Source organism: Callionymus lyra, chromosome 3 (genome assembly GCF_982586985.1).
Source record: "Callionymus lyra chromosome 3, fCalLyr1.hap1.1, whole genome shotgun sequence".
In the NCBI taxonomy this organism is placed as follows: domain Eukaryota; kingdom Metazoa; phylum Chordata; class Actinopteri; order Syngnathiformes; family Callionymidae; genus Callionymus; species Callionymus lyra.
The window spans coordinates 12,576,263-12,592,049 of record NC_141820.1 but is presented as its reverse complement, the minus strand read 5'-3'; the positions used below and the strand labels follow the sequence as shown (position 1 = coordinate 12,592,049).

Here is a 15,787-nt window from a genome sequence, read left to right as displayed (position 1 = left end):
TGAAAGACCACTAGATGTCACTCTCCGTTTGAAAATGATGCCAGATTTCATTGAATTAGTAGATAAGAGCCAAATAATATAAAGCAGAGAGTGACATCTAGTGGTCTTTCAAGATGAAGACACTGTATCATGATACCTCATCAACTGTTTCATGAAGCCTCATCAACACATCAGAAGCTGCCACTTAAAGTTATTTTTTATTATATTCAAATATTTTGCTGAACCTCGATTTGTTCCTACCATCATTCAATTATTGAATAGACAAAATATTAAAGCAAGTTTTGTTTAAAAGTCGTGCGTTGGTGGAAGAATGTTGGAGAAGGAGAGATAGAGGCCAGAGGAGGGATCATGGTTGTGGTGGAAGAAGAAATGAAGACTGGATCAGGAGGACCAGGATAAGGAGGTATAGCAGAAAAATGTTATAATAATACAAAATCATCACAGAAAGCGGAGATATTTGAATGTCGATCATAAACAAACCGTGAAAGACCGTTTCAAAATCAACATGTTATTGTTGTGTCACAGACGTCTCTGAGGTTCACGTCTTCGTCGACACCTCGTCTCACTCGGCGTCTCTCTCTCTCACTCCTTGATTTCTTTTCCCCCCCAAAAGTGTCTGTGGTGGCAGCTCCAGATTCTGACAATGCTCTCTATTCCAGGGGTCTGAGCTCATGCTTTTAACGACCCTCTTTCATTGACCTCACAGACTTAATCTCGATGGCATCGCTCGCCGCCAAAACCCACAAGAAGAGGCGAGTTTATTTCACTGCCACCGGGTTCAGACCCAGTTCACTCGGCGAAACATCGTCCACGACTATTGATTTTTATTGTTGAGGAACCACGAGGCGTTACTTTCATCATGTTTGAAAATAAGAAACGTATTTCTTAATAACTATATATATAAATAAATATTAGTTCATAATAACTTTCTTAACCTTCCCATTATTACTTAAATAAAACATTCCTGACTGTTTGACACAACTACAGGAAATTAAAGAAATTACTTTAATTTATTTTACACACATTTATCTTTAATTATTTATCTATATTATCTGAATTTTCTGAGAAAAAAAAAGAACGTTTTATGTTATTATGTAAATACAGTTTTCTAAATTTGTCTTTACATTATTTTCGATTGCATTTATTTTTTAATTTAATGATTTTATTAAATTAATCATCGACATTTTGTATCATTTTTGTTTAATTCCTAGTTATAGAAATAATTGTTTAATGTAGTTGATGTATTAGGATCTGATTATATAGTGAAAATAACTGCATATTATTACAATTTAAAGGTTTTTAAAGATGTAAACAGTTGTTACTGGAGAAAGAACTTAAAAAAACTCACAGCACTCGATGGGGTTGGAGGCCACCTGCAGTGACACGGTTCGGCCTGTAGGCTGGTTGAAGTGAACTCTGAAGACCATCCGCACTCTCGTGTTCTTGCGACCGATGTCCGTCTCTCCCTTCCGCAGCTCTATGTCGGAATTCCGCAGCTTAAGGATCCCGGCACAGTCGATTCTGGATGAGAAAAAAAGGAATATCTTTATTTAAAAAGATTCACAAGAGACTAAAATTGTGAGTAATTTCTGAAAAGATACTCTTGATGCCGTTTGATGTGAAAAATGAAATGTTGCGCCTTATCTACGACTAAATGTACGTCTATGATTGTGTAAAATGTGGACTCGTGTGAGCAATGCTGGAGAAAAATATGAAGGCTCTTATGCATCCGGAGTAACCATCAACACCCTCTGCATGACACTATGGCAGCTCAGAAGAGCAACAGGCTCCTCTCCACGCACTGCAGAATGGAACGTTTTAAGAATTCTTTGTACCTTTTCAACCTTATGCTTTACATGCACTTTTTACTATTTGTTGGCTACTTTTTAATTATTTATTTGTCTTTTTACATATTTTGAATGTGTTTATTTGATTATTTTCACATGTATTTATTTATGGATGTTTGTACGGATGTGTCATTACTGCAGGACAAAATAATGTATCCTCTGTCTGTCTGTCTGTCTAACAGGATTCTGATTCATGGCAGTTTCCTTTGGGTTTATCTGAATCACCAGAGTTGGACCTTTTCAGGCCCTTTGGCTGAAACTCTGTGGCCCTCATGAGGTCAGATTTCAAAAGCCAACCGTTTAAATGTTGTGTTTATTTCCATAATTCATTCTAGTCAGGAAATGTGTGGCCTCAAATGAATACTATAAAAGTGACCATTAAGAAATGTATCACTAGTTCAACTCTAAAAGTTGTTCAGGATCTTTTATACGACATATTCTTATTTTATTTTATTCCTTTTAAGTGTCTGTTTGTTTCTTATTGCTTTTATATTATACTTTTAAATTAACATATTTATATAAAATAGAATATTACACAATTTATCTTATAGCACAATAACAGAATTTTGTGTGTATTTTTATTTTGAATCGTACATTAAAATATATATGCTTGTTCCTTTAGAATGCATGTAATAATGTGAATTTTAAAAATGAGATTATATTCAACAAAATAAAAATGTAAGATTATTTTTATTTATTTTTATGTTTTCCCATCTTATAAAATACTTTTCAGGGCTGGTCTGTTATTAAAAACATCGTTGAAAACGATCGTCGTAACAACCACACATAAGGATGTGAGATCACGTGAAAGGGATTTAAAACAAAATGTTAAAAATATATAACACATTTGATATAATGGATCAGGGACGACAGAGGAGCGTAAAAAAGTTGCTTTCCTTCTAAATAAAACAGTGAAATTAAAGAGTAAACACAGAGAAATGTTTGTCTTAAATACTGTTGGAACAAACAAATGATTCTTCCATGACTTAAACTCCTGAAAATGTTTGGGAATGTCCATTACATCATAAATAACTGTCCCAAAATATTGCCCCCCCCTCTCTCTCTCCTGTTCCCTCCTTTTTTTACTTCTGGATTTTCCATCACTTTGCTACTCGACGCCGCATTCCAGGCGCCGGACTTCACGTCGACTTTACGCACATTATGAGGACCCCCCCCAGCCCCCCCGACATTCTTCTCCCCAGCCCTGGCGAAGTCATCAGGTGGCGGAGCCGAGGACCCGGGCGGTTCCACCTACGCAGACGGACTGAGCGCAAAACCACATTGTAAAATAATGTGCCTCCAGCTCGAGGAGGAAGCGTCTTGGATAACTCGGTTCTATTGAGTCACGATTGTTTCATGAACCTGAAATAACTTTGTTTTTTCAATCCTTCCAGCCATCGTTCCATTAGTTAACCAGCATGCAGAACCTTGATAGGCTGGAGGGACACGACGATGATGATGATGATGATGTAAAGGATGATGGTTTGGATATAATTAAGATCTATATGGTGAAGAAGATGAAGATGATGTTCAAGATTACCATGACAGGGAGATTGAAGGTGATGCTGATGATATTGAGGTAGATAACGATGATGGATAGAATGATGATGGGGATGATGAAGATTGAGATGAAGTAGATGAATATGATGATGAAGATAAATAATGAAGATAGGGACGTGTTTAATGATGATGAAAGTGGTGATGACGATGGCGGCGGCAGCGGCCACCGATGAATAAGATAAAGATTGAAGATGATGAAGATAAAGATTGAAGATTATGAAGATAAAGGTGATGATGAATAAAATAAAGATGAAGATGATGAGGATAAAGGTCATGGTAAAAATGATGATGAAGCTAAAGGTAACGATGAATAAGATAAAGATGATTATGATGATGATAAAGATTAAGATGATGATGATAAAGATTAAGATGATGAAGATAAAGATGAGGATGATGATGAATAAGATAAAGGTGAAGATGATGAAGAAGATAAGGTTAAGATGATGAAGATAAAGTTGAAGATTATGAAGATAAAGATGATGATGGAGAAGATAAATATGATGATGAAGATAAAAATGAAGATGATGAAGATAAATATGAAGATGAAGACGATAAAGATGAAGATGAAGATGAAGACGATAAAGATGAAGATAAAGTTGAAGATTATGAAGATAAAGAATATGATGAAGAAGATAAAGATGATTATGAGGAAGATAAAGGTGATGATGAAGAAGATAAAATGAAGATGATGAAGATAGAGATGATGATGAAGAAGATAAAGCTGAAGATGAAGATAAAAATGATGATGAAGATGAAAAATAATGATAATGAAGATAAAAATGATGACGAAGATAAAGATGATGATGATGTTGATGAAGATGATGAAGATAAAATGATGATGAAGATAAAGATGATGATGAAGATAAAAATGATGATGAAGCTAAAGATGATGATGATGTTGATGAATATAAATATGATGATGTTGATGAAGATGATGAAGATAAAAAAGATGAAGATAAAGATGATGATGAAGATAAAAAATAATGATAATGAAGATAAAAATGATTATGAAGATAAAGATGATGATGATCAGGATGAATATGATGATAAAGATGAAGATGATGAGGATACAAATAATGATGAAGATAAAGATGATGATGAAGATAAAGATGATGATGATGTAGATAAAGATGAAGATTCTCTGTTGGTCACAACAGACTGACTGATTCTCCCAGACACCTATCATGGTCTCAGATTTGGAGGAGCTGATACTCGTCACAGAAGCTTCACACACTGATGTACAGTATCTCTCGCCAGAGTCAGTCTATGGTCTTCACTTGTACAGCAACAGAGTCAATGCAACAACTTAAACCTTCCTCACAATGTCTCTGGAGTCCATACATATTTCTGACAAATCTTCCCAAATTCTGCCTCCATTAACAGTTTCTTCTTAATCACAGCAGACGTTGGTCTTATTCACACTTTGTAACCCACACCTATGAATCATCTTCTTCATGTCCGAGCCGATGACGCCCCTTAAATCCTGAACCCATTCTGTAAATACCCCGAAGTTATTCCTGCGTTAAAAAAAAATAAAAAATCTCTGCTTGTTATATAAGAAGCACTTTTGTGGTTCGACCATTTAAACACAGAGAAAGTGCTGAGGTGAGCAGGAAGAGCGTCTGCAGCTCAGACACAAACACTCACACACACGCCTCCACGGTAACATGATCGCTTCGCACACACACACACACACACTCTCACACACACACACACACACACACACACACACACACACACACACACACACATGGACGACACATTAGATAACTTCACCAGGACACATTGATTTACACCAACACTTGATTTGTGTTGAACACAGCACTTGATCATTTGATCCTCGGTCATGATTGTTAATCTTCTTCATAAATACGTTTAGAAATATTTCATAAAAACATGTCATGACTTATTAAGTAAATCATTTCCGAGGTCATAGAAAATACTTCTTAAAGGTGCATATTTCCTGCAAAATGTCAGACTATTTTTTCTGTTTGTTTTAAGTTTACTTTTCTTTAATAAAGAACATTGTTTTCCACAGTTTTTGATTGGATAACCGATAGCAGCTTTTTTTTGCTTTTATTATTTATTTATTTTATGACATTTTTAGGAAAAATACTCCAGTGACATGATTGAAATATACGTTTGCAAATTGCATCTGGATCTTTGTACAATACAAGTCAAAAATATGCAACTGTATTTTATTAATTTAACATGTATTTTATAACTCTATATTTAACTGGATTTTAAACATTTATAATACTGAAGACAATAAACATTATATACACTTTCTTGGGATTAAAAATAACTTTTGTGTGTCAGCAAATGTAATAAATCTAGAACTTGCCAACATGTGCGCCTTTATACATTTGTTTACAGGCCTTCGGGTCACCTTGACCCTGATATAACACAAAGGTTGAATAGAAAAGAAGAAAAATCCCCCTAAAGATAAGTCATCATGAAGCTGAACTTTTTTTGCTGAATGTGTGTGTATAGGAGGTTTTTGGGAGACTACAATTGGGTCACAGTGAAAAAGGTTATAGTAAAGGATGATTTTATATATACTTAGGACAAGAGGGGTCTCGAACTCAACTGGTCTAAGGGCCGACAGAGGTCAATTCTAGGAGATATTTTATTTTATTCAGCACTTCTTTGATCTAAAGTTGATTTATATTTTGTATATTTTTTATTTATTTTGATTTGGTTTCACTGTGGATTCGGGTGATTCTCTGTTTATTTTATGTGTGTTTTTTTAGATTTTGGTTCCATTTTAACTAAATAAAAACATTGAATGATCTTTATTTTTTAACCATGTAACGTTGCACAAAGATGGATTCCCACGCTCGGCCCTTGTTATAATATAGGAGGGCCACTGAAAATCATCCGACAGGCCTCAAATGGTCCGCCGGCCTCAAGGCTGTCGCTCTGCTCACAAAATAAATAACAAGTACTGCATGTGTTGGGGTCGTGGAAGGAAATTTCAGACCCGAAAAACCATCTGATTTAAGAACGAGCTCATCATCATCTCTATGAATTTCGTAATTTCAACATTGAAACACAGAAGGAACTCTCTGGGACTCACATGGCCCTCATGTTGTTCTCGGGCAGCAGGGCGATCTCCAAGATCTTGGTGTTGTTGTGGACGGCCTCGTGGCTCGGCGTGGACACCGTCTTCCCGGTGATACGGTGCACCTGGTAGAAGGCGTGAGGCCTCAGCAGCCGGTCGTCCGCGGTGCCGATGAAAAGCTGGAGGGTCAGAGGCTCGTTCTCCATGTAGCCGTGAAGCTAGTGAGGGGAAGAGAAGCAGGAAAGTTCTTAGACGTTCTGCTAGCGAGAAGAGACGCGTCACACATGCAGTACCGACCGACTCCGGCTGAAAAAGACATCTTTTGATAATAATCGGTAACTTGATCGGTGTGGGTGACTTTGTTTTCTTCACCCTTGGACCCTCAAGTGCTCCCAGACCGCCGGAGGTGTGAGCTGACAAGAGGCCTCCTGCCACCGTGACCTCAGCCGCCCGGGCCGAGTGCCGGCGAGGAGCCCAAAACCCGGCGGGCGGAAACCTGAGAACAGTGGCGACTACTGTGTGAGCCAGAGAGAGTGTGTCGGGAAGACGGCAATGCGGTCCAGCTCAGATCAGACGGAGAAGGAATCCGCCGAAAAAAAACCTCGGTGTCGGCTACGACGCTCTACAACTCTACCGAACAGAACTTCAGGAGGAGCACCCATATTTTTTCTCGAGACTGTAAAATGCATCGACCGCAAGGCGCAACATGTGATTTGGAGGAGGATCCTGGTCAGGGGTTAGAAGCCTTTTAGAAGTGACGTTTGTTTGTGCAAGGAAGTGTGTCGCTGCCTAGCAATGCTGTTTATTCAGGCAGCGACTTCTCGAAGGTTCTCGTCTGATTATTAAACCATCATCGGCGTATGAAAGTCTTTGGGTGTCTTGACGCCCCACACATACGTTCGCTTTATAGAAAATCTGTTCTCCATTAGGGGGGTTCTCGGGCTTCTGAAGCAGCTGCAGGAACCGCAGAACGGTTTGTCGATACGACTGAAGCGATCCAGTTAACCCAGAGGATCCCCACCCAAAGAGTTGGACGTTGGCAACGCAGCCGGCCCCTCCCAGCTCATTTTTATCACCCACGGGAGGAATGCCGAGACTCCAGCAGCACAAGGCACCGAAAGAGGAGGGAGAAAGAGGTTCCTTATCATCTAGAACAAACGCTGCAGCCGCACTTTTCACAACATAAACTCTGAAGAAGAAACACTCGGGCATGTATTTAGGACCACCCGTAGAGAAAGCTAAGCTGGTCCCACTTCGTCAGCTCAAGTTTCATTTCTTTATCTTCTCCAACTTCACATATTACTATTAAGTTTTAAAATGCACGTTGCAGTACCCCACTCTGAGCTGCAGGGGTGGACACTTCCGGTCCTTAAGGACCGCAGTGGGTGAAGATTTATGTTGCAACAGATCAAGCATATGTTTAACCAATGAGGTTTCAACTCAAACAAGCAACACCAGATTGACAATCAACCGAATACACTCCTAAGACACCTGATTGGTCAAAAAGTCTCCCTATTGATTGGTTGAAACGAAAAACCTGCACCCACTGTGGCCCTTAAGGACCTTAATTGCCCAGCCCTGTTCAAGGAGGTTAAACTTACACAGTACACAACCCGAATGTCTTCATCAAACAGTCGATAACAGGAAGTCTACATGGGATGTTATTTCATTCTTTGTTTTTATTGCTAATTCGATGCTAATCTTAGCACAAAGCATCTCCATGGTTGTTGCCATGATACGATGTTATTGTATCACCCTCCTTCAACTGCTTTCAAACGCTCAAAGCACTTTGCATTAAAGTTTTTTGTTGAACTCGCCTCCAACTAGTCCATGTTTATTGCTAGCATCAAGCTAGGAAACAGCCTTTGGATCGGCAAAGCTGGAATTCTGTGTGTCACGATATCGATATTTAACTCAGTGTTTTCTAGATTGAATTTAAGTGGATTAACTTACTCACTTTTGAACGTTTTCATTAATGTACTTAATATGATGCGCTAGGCTTTTAAGAAGAGAATTTTTTTTTAACTATATTTGAACTAACCTACTAATAACTACCGTTAAACTCTTAACTGGCTGCCAGTTTCTTTCAGGTTCAATTTTAAAATTCTGGTTCTTACTTTCAGATCTATTCATGGTCAGGCTCGTCCTTACATCACTGATCTGATCCAGACTTACACCCCAGCTCGGGCTCTGAGGTCTGTGGATCAGAATCTACTGATGGTTCCTGAACACGCTTCTGGACCAGAGGAGAGAAATCCTTCCAGGCTGTTGCTCCTAAGCTTTGGAACGATCTTCCTCTGTGTTTGATGATCTACTGACTCCTTCAAGAAACATCTTAAGACAATTTATTTTGTGCTTTTCTAATAATCTGGGGCTGCTGTGTTTGTCTTATGCCCTTTAGAGTTTTTAAATTTGAAGGTATTTTTAAAGGTGATTTGTTTTGATTGTTCAAAGCGCTCTGGTCTAAAAAGGCTCATTACAAATAAAGATTACTTACTTACTCACTATTTAAAAAAAAAAAAAATCATGCACAATCGTTTCTAAATAAACTTTCGGCTTCTATTTACCTGAAAATTATTTACATTTGAATATTTTTTTGGTGCATTTTTTTTAGCTGCGTTAAACTCAAACACACAAGCGGCCAGAATATTAAACAGAATCTACAACTCCAGTTGGAGAATAATTAATCAAAATACAATCATTGAATGATAAATGTTTACCTTTAAATTCCATTTTTTTTTTTGTATCTTTTTGAAAGTAACAGAGCGAATACTTGGCATATATTCTCTTCAAAAAAACTGCATGAAAAGAAAAAGCCTGCTGATTTAATAGAGTGTTACTCGAGGTCCACATAAAAACCAGGAGAATTGACCCCCTGAGTCTGGAGTTTGACGCACAAGATTCTAGATCAAAGAAGAGTCTAAGTCGACGAGACAGACGAGTGTATTTTGACTTAAACAACAGCAGTTGCCGTCCCTGGTCTCATGATTTTCTTTTAATTATCTTCAGATATTAAATTGAATCAGAAAGAACGTCAGCAGAGCTGGGCAGACACTTGTGATTCTAGTTAAGGAGATCAGGTCAGATATAAAAGAAAGTGCAGGACGAGCAGAGAACTTTGGCTGTGGTTTAAAGAAAAAAAAAAAGAGGGCATTTTTGAGTCTTTCGGAGAGGGTGTGGTGGAAGGGGGGAGGCGGGCGATGAAAAAAGAGGAGGCAGAGCGGCGTACAGCGGCGACCGCACCGAGCCGAGCCTTCCAGAATAAACGCTGTGAAGTCAGAGAACAGAACCGGAGGGACGGCCTACGCTGCCGCTTTGGTGTCATCAGGAAGTCGGGTGGAGATGAGGCGACCCGGGTTCTAGGGGCCCCTACGCTCCAACATCTCCAGCGAGGGGTGCTGCCAAAAACGTGTGTGGTTGAGCCACCGTTGGATGATGATGTCAGACCAGCACACAGGAACGTTCTCTAAACAAAGAGAGTCTGTGTGGGTTTTTTTTTTTGGGGTGGTAGCTGGCGGTAGAGGAAGGGGTCGGGTTTAGAGAACACACTCCCCTCTATTTGAGAGGCTGAACTCACCCCTCCTCACCCCTCGTCATTAAATCATTAACACCTTCCCCTTGACAAACATGTGCTCCGAGCGGAGATGTCAAGTATGGCAGCAACATCTCTGCTCTCTAACTCAAGATCGGACTCTCGACTCTTCACATCCCAATCCTGATGTCTCGCGGATGAAATGTCTGGAGATGAAATCTTGTTTATCATAACTCTGATAACCACTCTGCTGTGATCGGTCAAACATCAAGGTTTGTCACCGCGCGTCATCAACCCCCGGAAGTCTCCTCTTCCAAAGAAGCTGGCTGGAGGAGAAGTGAAGCCATTATTACGTCATAATGGACTCCGCTCTTGTAACCTCTCGTTTGCCCAGATTTCAGACGAGGGAGAACTTTATAAAGTTCAAAACATGGTCATGATGAGGGACTTACTGCATCCTGGAGGGGAAGACTTCAACATTTGAAATATGCGAGTGAGTCAGGAGAGTTGAGTAAGTCGCCCTTTAAACTGACAGGTTTAAAAAATAAATAAAAACAGAGTCAACTCTCTGTTTCGTTCATTTTCCACTCCATGCCGGTTAAGACAGTATTTTCTTTTGGTGTTTTTTTAGAGAAAGAAAAGTGAGTTTCGGTTACAACCATCATATGAACCTAAATGTATGCCTTTTACTTCAAAAAGACACGGATTACTCTGAAAATAATCCAACAACAACCCTTAGTCGACATGAGGGTGAGTAGAAAATGAGGGAAAATTTGAATTTTGGTTGCACTTTTTCTCCTATTCCATATGTCAAACGCATGGCCAAAATCAAAGTAGATCAATGTTTATGTTTTGACTGATAAAGATCCCAGTGTTTAGGAAAAGGGGAGTATCATCAACACATATACAGTGACTTCCAATCAGAGTAACGCGGTAGGAAAGGAATTTGATTAGAGTAGATGGATCGAGCCTCCAAGAATATACATTTTGTTTGACCCGTGACTAAATCTGCTAAAGTATTTTGCTCCCTTTTGTCATTAAGTTTGTTCTACTCCTCTAAGAAAAAAGCTGCCAAGATGAAAAATATGAAACTATATTAAAAGCGCAATTCAAACATAAAATGGCGCCTAAGAGCTGTTAACACTCGTCGTTGACATATTCATAAAAAATCCGAAGGTCATAATTTAACTGACAACGGAGCTTAACCGCTCACTTAAACCAACTGCTCGCTGCAGAGCTCTTATTTATCCAGTCTGGAGTTCAAGAGAATCAAGGAGACCATATGGGTTTCATAACTAAAACATATCTTGGGCCCATTTTTCACTCTCTCTCTTCTCATCTCGACCACCGGAGCAACTGTGGTCAAAGCTTATGACTAAGCTCTTACTGGCCGCGCTACATCACTGTGTAAGTGTCTGTGCAGCTCTGGAAGGACGCAATGGAAAAATCTGAGTCACCGCGTCTGGACAAGGAATGGACCCGACCTGGACCCGTCTGTCTATCACGGTGAAGGTATTCCATTCAGAAATGTTGCACCTTTAAATAGCGCCGCGGACGGGTCAGGCGGGCCAGAAGTCATTTGAAGATGTGAGAGATATAACTGGTTGTGAAAACTCTTGGGTCACGTCTCTGGTGATGGAATCCAAGACGGCCACGAAGTAGTCCGAGAAAACCTGAAGAAACTATTTTAAAATGATCGATGGCACCAAAAGAATGTTTCACGCTGAGCTCGTTGGCCGTAAATCTGTAGACAGAAGCTGACGTATCAAAGAGAAAAATGAAGTTCTGGTGGGCACCTGCACAACCGGGTGTCCCGCCGACAAAGCCTTCACGGCTCCTCTGCTGCCCTCCGTCTCGTAGTGGGCGCGGTGGTGGGACTTTGGCTGGACCTCAATCTGCAAGCTGTATGGACCCGAGCTGGACGGCAGCTGCCAATCCAGAGCTGGCACCGATGGGCTGTGAAGAACAAAAGATACACCTCTTTAGCTTGATGCTCATGCTAACCTTATTCCCTTATCTGGGGGTTGCTAGAGTACGCACTCACTCCCAAGAACAGTTTTTTGTACCTTGGGAGGAAACCGGAGTGCCTGGAGCAAACCACTGCAACTGGGGAAAACATATAAACACCTCTTAAAAAGGTCTGAGATTCCCTGAAGGTAGAAGTTAACCAGCATCTACTTGTGTCGAGCCAGCAGTGCATGGTAAAGAGTCATAATTTAAGAAATTCTTAGTCAGTACAATCATGAAGAACGGTTCAATTATATCCAATTCCAGGGCATCTGGTCAAAGTCAAGACACGAGGTTCATTCAATGAGGCCGAAAAGAGCCAAAAGATGTATTGTTTACTTTTTAACGTATCTCAGTTCGCTCAGGAGGTGTCTAGAACCGAGGTCCTTTCAATTGTAAAAAACAGGCACTGAGTGCACCAAAACCTAGATGACGTTAGAGGACTTTGCAGTACACATTCGCTCATGAAGGAGTAGGGTCATGAAGGGGACCATGTTAGAGTCTGACAACTCTGTCTCCTAAGGGAAAAAAAAGTAATCTCACCTGACATATTGCTTTGGCTTGGACCAGGAGTAGGGGTTGTGCGGGACGTCCAGATAACCGCCACAGAATCCTTCTTTCTTTAAAGACAGTCTGTTTGAGGGGTGCTCATCGTGGCCGAGATCCCCTTGGGTTAGCTCTTCGCCCCCCGGCTCCATCTTCAGGCTGACGGTGGCGCTGTGGTCCATGCTGGTTTTTCGGGCCTTTATCGGTATTCCCTCTCCGAGGTCCACCATTCCATCGGTGGTCAGAGCGTTGATGGCCGCCAGGATGGCAGAGTTGGTGTACTGGTTGGTGTTGGGCAGCCAGGATTCTTCGGTGACACTCAAGCGAGGGGAGGTCTGCGGGGATAGACCCGGGGAGTGGTTGGGGGAGAGCTGGTAGTGCTTCTGTAACACCCTCCCTCCGTTCAAGCTGTACTTTCTCTTTGCGCCGCAAGGAGAGTTGGGCCTGGAGTTCCGGTGACCCATCCACGTGTCGTCCGTCACGCTCGTGCGAGGAGAGTTTGAAGGGGAGTGTCGCGGCGACCCTACGGAGCCGCCGCCGCCGCCTTCGCCCGGTAACGCAAGGGTGGACCCCCTGGGGGAGCCGGACGGGGACTGCCACGGGGAGTTTTGCGGCGAGTTATTGTAGTTATACGAGAAGGTGGACTCGTAAGACGCATCGGAGTGGCAGCTGCGGGAGGAGATACTGCTGGCTGGACTCAGGCAGCTGGGGTCACGGTAACCGTCAGCACTCGGCAGCGTCAACGTCACTATGGAGTTCATTCGCTTGGCAACAGGATGGCCGCCTTCCTCCGCGCCATCCTCAGGAAACTGACCGTACGCCGTGATCTCGATGCGAGGGCTCTCCAGGGTCGGGGCTCCATTCGGTCGAACGCCCGGAGATGAAAAGTACCCGGACGTCCTCATGTCGTCCTCCGTGTCGTAACTGTTGGGCTCGCTCACCGACACGGATATGACAGGGCTGGACTGGAGGCTGTGATACTGGGAGGGAAGACAAGGATTTCCCAGCGGGAGAGAGAGACTGACGTTTGGCGTGTAGCCATATGCATCTGGAGGGGAAAAAAAACAGATTGAGTTTATTAGCGTGATAATCGGACACACATTCCATTGCTTCTCCTGGCCAGAACCGCTGCGTTTTTTGCGAGATCTTATTAGAGCTGGTGAAGAGGTGTCTTCTGTTAATGGCACCGGCCAAGTTGCCACTGGACGCGGTCCAGGCTATTTCCTGGAGCAATAGGTATGCACATTAGAGCTTAATGCCTCTCCAAACACATTTACAACCCTGCCAACCGAACGGCACTGGGAATACATGAATGGCTTACATTGTGTAAAGAAATTAGGTGCGAATAAAAGAGCCAAAAATAAATCCAGTCTGGTAGAAGACCAGCTGCGTTTCTTCTCCAGCGCTTTATAGCGCACGTTCGCTCCGGCAGTTTCAACTACCAATCCCCAACCAAAAATAAACACTTGAAGATTCTACTCAAGTGGTTTGTTTATCTGTCATCTCTACAAGGAGTGCTCGCTTTGCTTGATTGAAATGAACCTGTGATCCGTTGCCAAGACTCCCGCTGGCAAACGCAAGACGTAGTCGATCACTAATCCGGATATAAATTGAAAATAAAATAGCCATATTTCAGTCCACACAATGAAAAAATTTAATTATATTTAAGGGTCAATAGGTTGTTGGTCTTCAGTGACTTCCTTTCGTAGCAGTTTGCAGGTGAAGATACTAGATGTTCTTGGGTGGAACGGGTATCATGATACAGTGTCTTCATCTTGAACGACCACTAGGTGTCACTCTCAGTTTGAAAACGATGCCAGGTTTCATTGAATTAGTAGATCAGAGTCAAAGATATAAAGCAGAGAGTGACATCTAGTGGTCTTTCAAAATGCAGACACTGTATCATGATACCTCATCAGCTGCTTCATCACTAGTTCTCGGGGGTTGGATCACTAATGATGATGTTGTCAAAACTATAGTTTCTCAGAATAACATCTGGAATAATCATCCGCGTTGTCCTTTAGATTTTTCAAAAGGTCAAAAACAACTATTAGCTCTAAATTTCAAGATTCATGGCTCAAATGTTCTACTTTAAGCATCATCTGATGTTGTAAAAGTCAACAACTACCATGGCTACAGGACAGAATTGTCAAACGGGAAAACCTGGGTTTTTCTTAACTTAACATGTAATTTTCTTCTCTTGCTCGTGCTCGTAAGTTGACTGGTAAGTTCCAACTGCTATTTTTACCTTTTACAGGTGTTGTGGTATTTGTAATATGCATGTATATGTCTTTATATTTTGATATTATTATATCACAAGTAGAAAAACCTCAAGCGACAACACTTCTCTAGCAAGTTATAAATGTTATCCATGTATATTTTTACAATTTAAGACAGAATTTTTTTTTTTACAAAAAAAGGAAAAATAACGACTTTCTATTTAATAAGAAGGTTCCAACTCTTGATAGCTTCCCTGCCTGCTGTTCATTTAAGACTCGGGGGCCCCATCATAAAAGTCTATGACATCACCATTGCACCATATGACTCCCTGTCATAAAAGGAAATCATGTTTAGATTGAACACAGCCTGCGGTGTGTGACACACCGAAAAACATAACAAACACGGCTGCTAAGAATTATGTGGAAGGAGAAAAAAAAAAAAACAAGCTCCTGGATCAGCGTCTTGGATAAAGAAAAAAAAAAGGGGGATTAAAAACTGCGAGAATAGTCTTGTTTTTTAGTGAGTAGTTGGTTATTAATATGTGTTTAAGTGTGTAGTCAGGAGTCAGAAATTGTCATCTTCAACACTGGAGTTTTTCAGTTGTACACGTAGAAGAAAAGTTGCGCCACTATAGATTTTTCTTCACTTTTCTTATTTAAAATTCAATACTTTTTTCTTTTTTTTTTTGGAGAAGTTGACATTAAACAGTTATACAGCACCGGGTCGATCATACGAGTCTGACTCATGCTGCCTAAAGTCAGTCTCTGATGCCATTCCACTATTTTTGGGATCACGAGCAGGACCACGCCCACCGACGTGTCCTGTTTAAACAGCATCACTCGTTCAAAATATATATATATATATATATTTAAAAAAAAAAATGAAACTCACCTTCTTCTGCAGATTTCATCTTGTTCGTCCGGATCAAACTTCAGAACGAAGAGTTTTCTTCATCCATCAATTGGATTTTAATATTCCATAAAAATGAAGGGGATTCGAGTGAAAAAACGC

The 15,787-nt window shown here is 40.9% G+C and overlaps 1 protein-coding gene across 1 annotated transcript in view; it reads right to left on the bottom strand.

Moving 5' to 3' along the window:
* Positions 1 to 15,787, bottom strand: part of nfatc1 (nuclear factor of activated T cells 1) — a 41,278-nt gene extending 25,491 nt beyond the window's left edge. The window contains exons 1-5 of the mRNA XM_087786487.1: positions 15,668 to 15,787; positions 12,554 to 13,604; positions 11,800 to 11,959; positions 6,487 to 6,689; positions 1,349 to 1,521 (exon numbers count right to left, since the gene is read on the bottom strand). Of these exons, the coding sequence (XP_087642613.1) occupies positions 1,349 to 1,521; positions 6,487 to 6,689; positions 11,800 to 11,959; positions 12,554 to 13,604; positions 15,668 to 15,686 (1,606 nt within the window). The 5' untranslated portion in view covers positions 15,687 to 15,787. The remainder of the gene's footprint in view (positions 1 to 1,348; positions 1,522 to 6,486; positions 6,690 to 11,799; positions 11,960 to 12,553; positions 13,605 to 15,667) is intronic.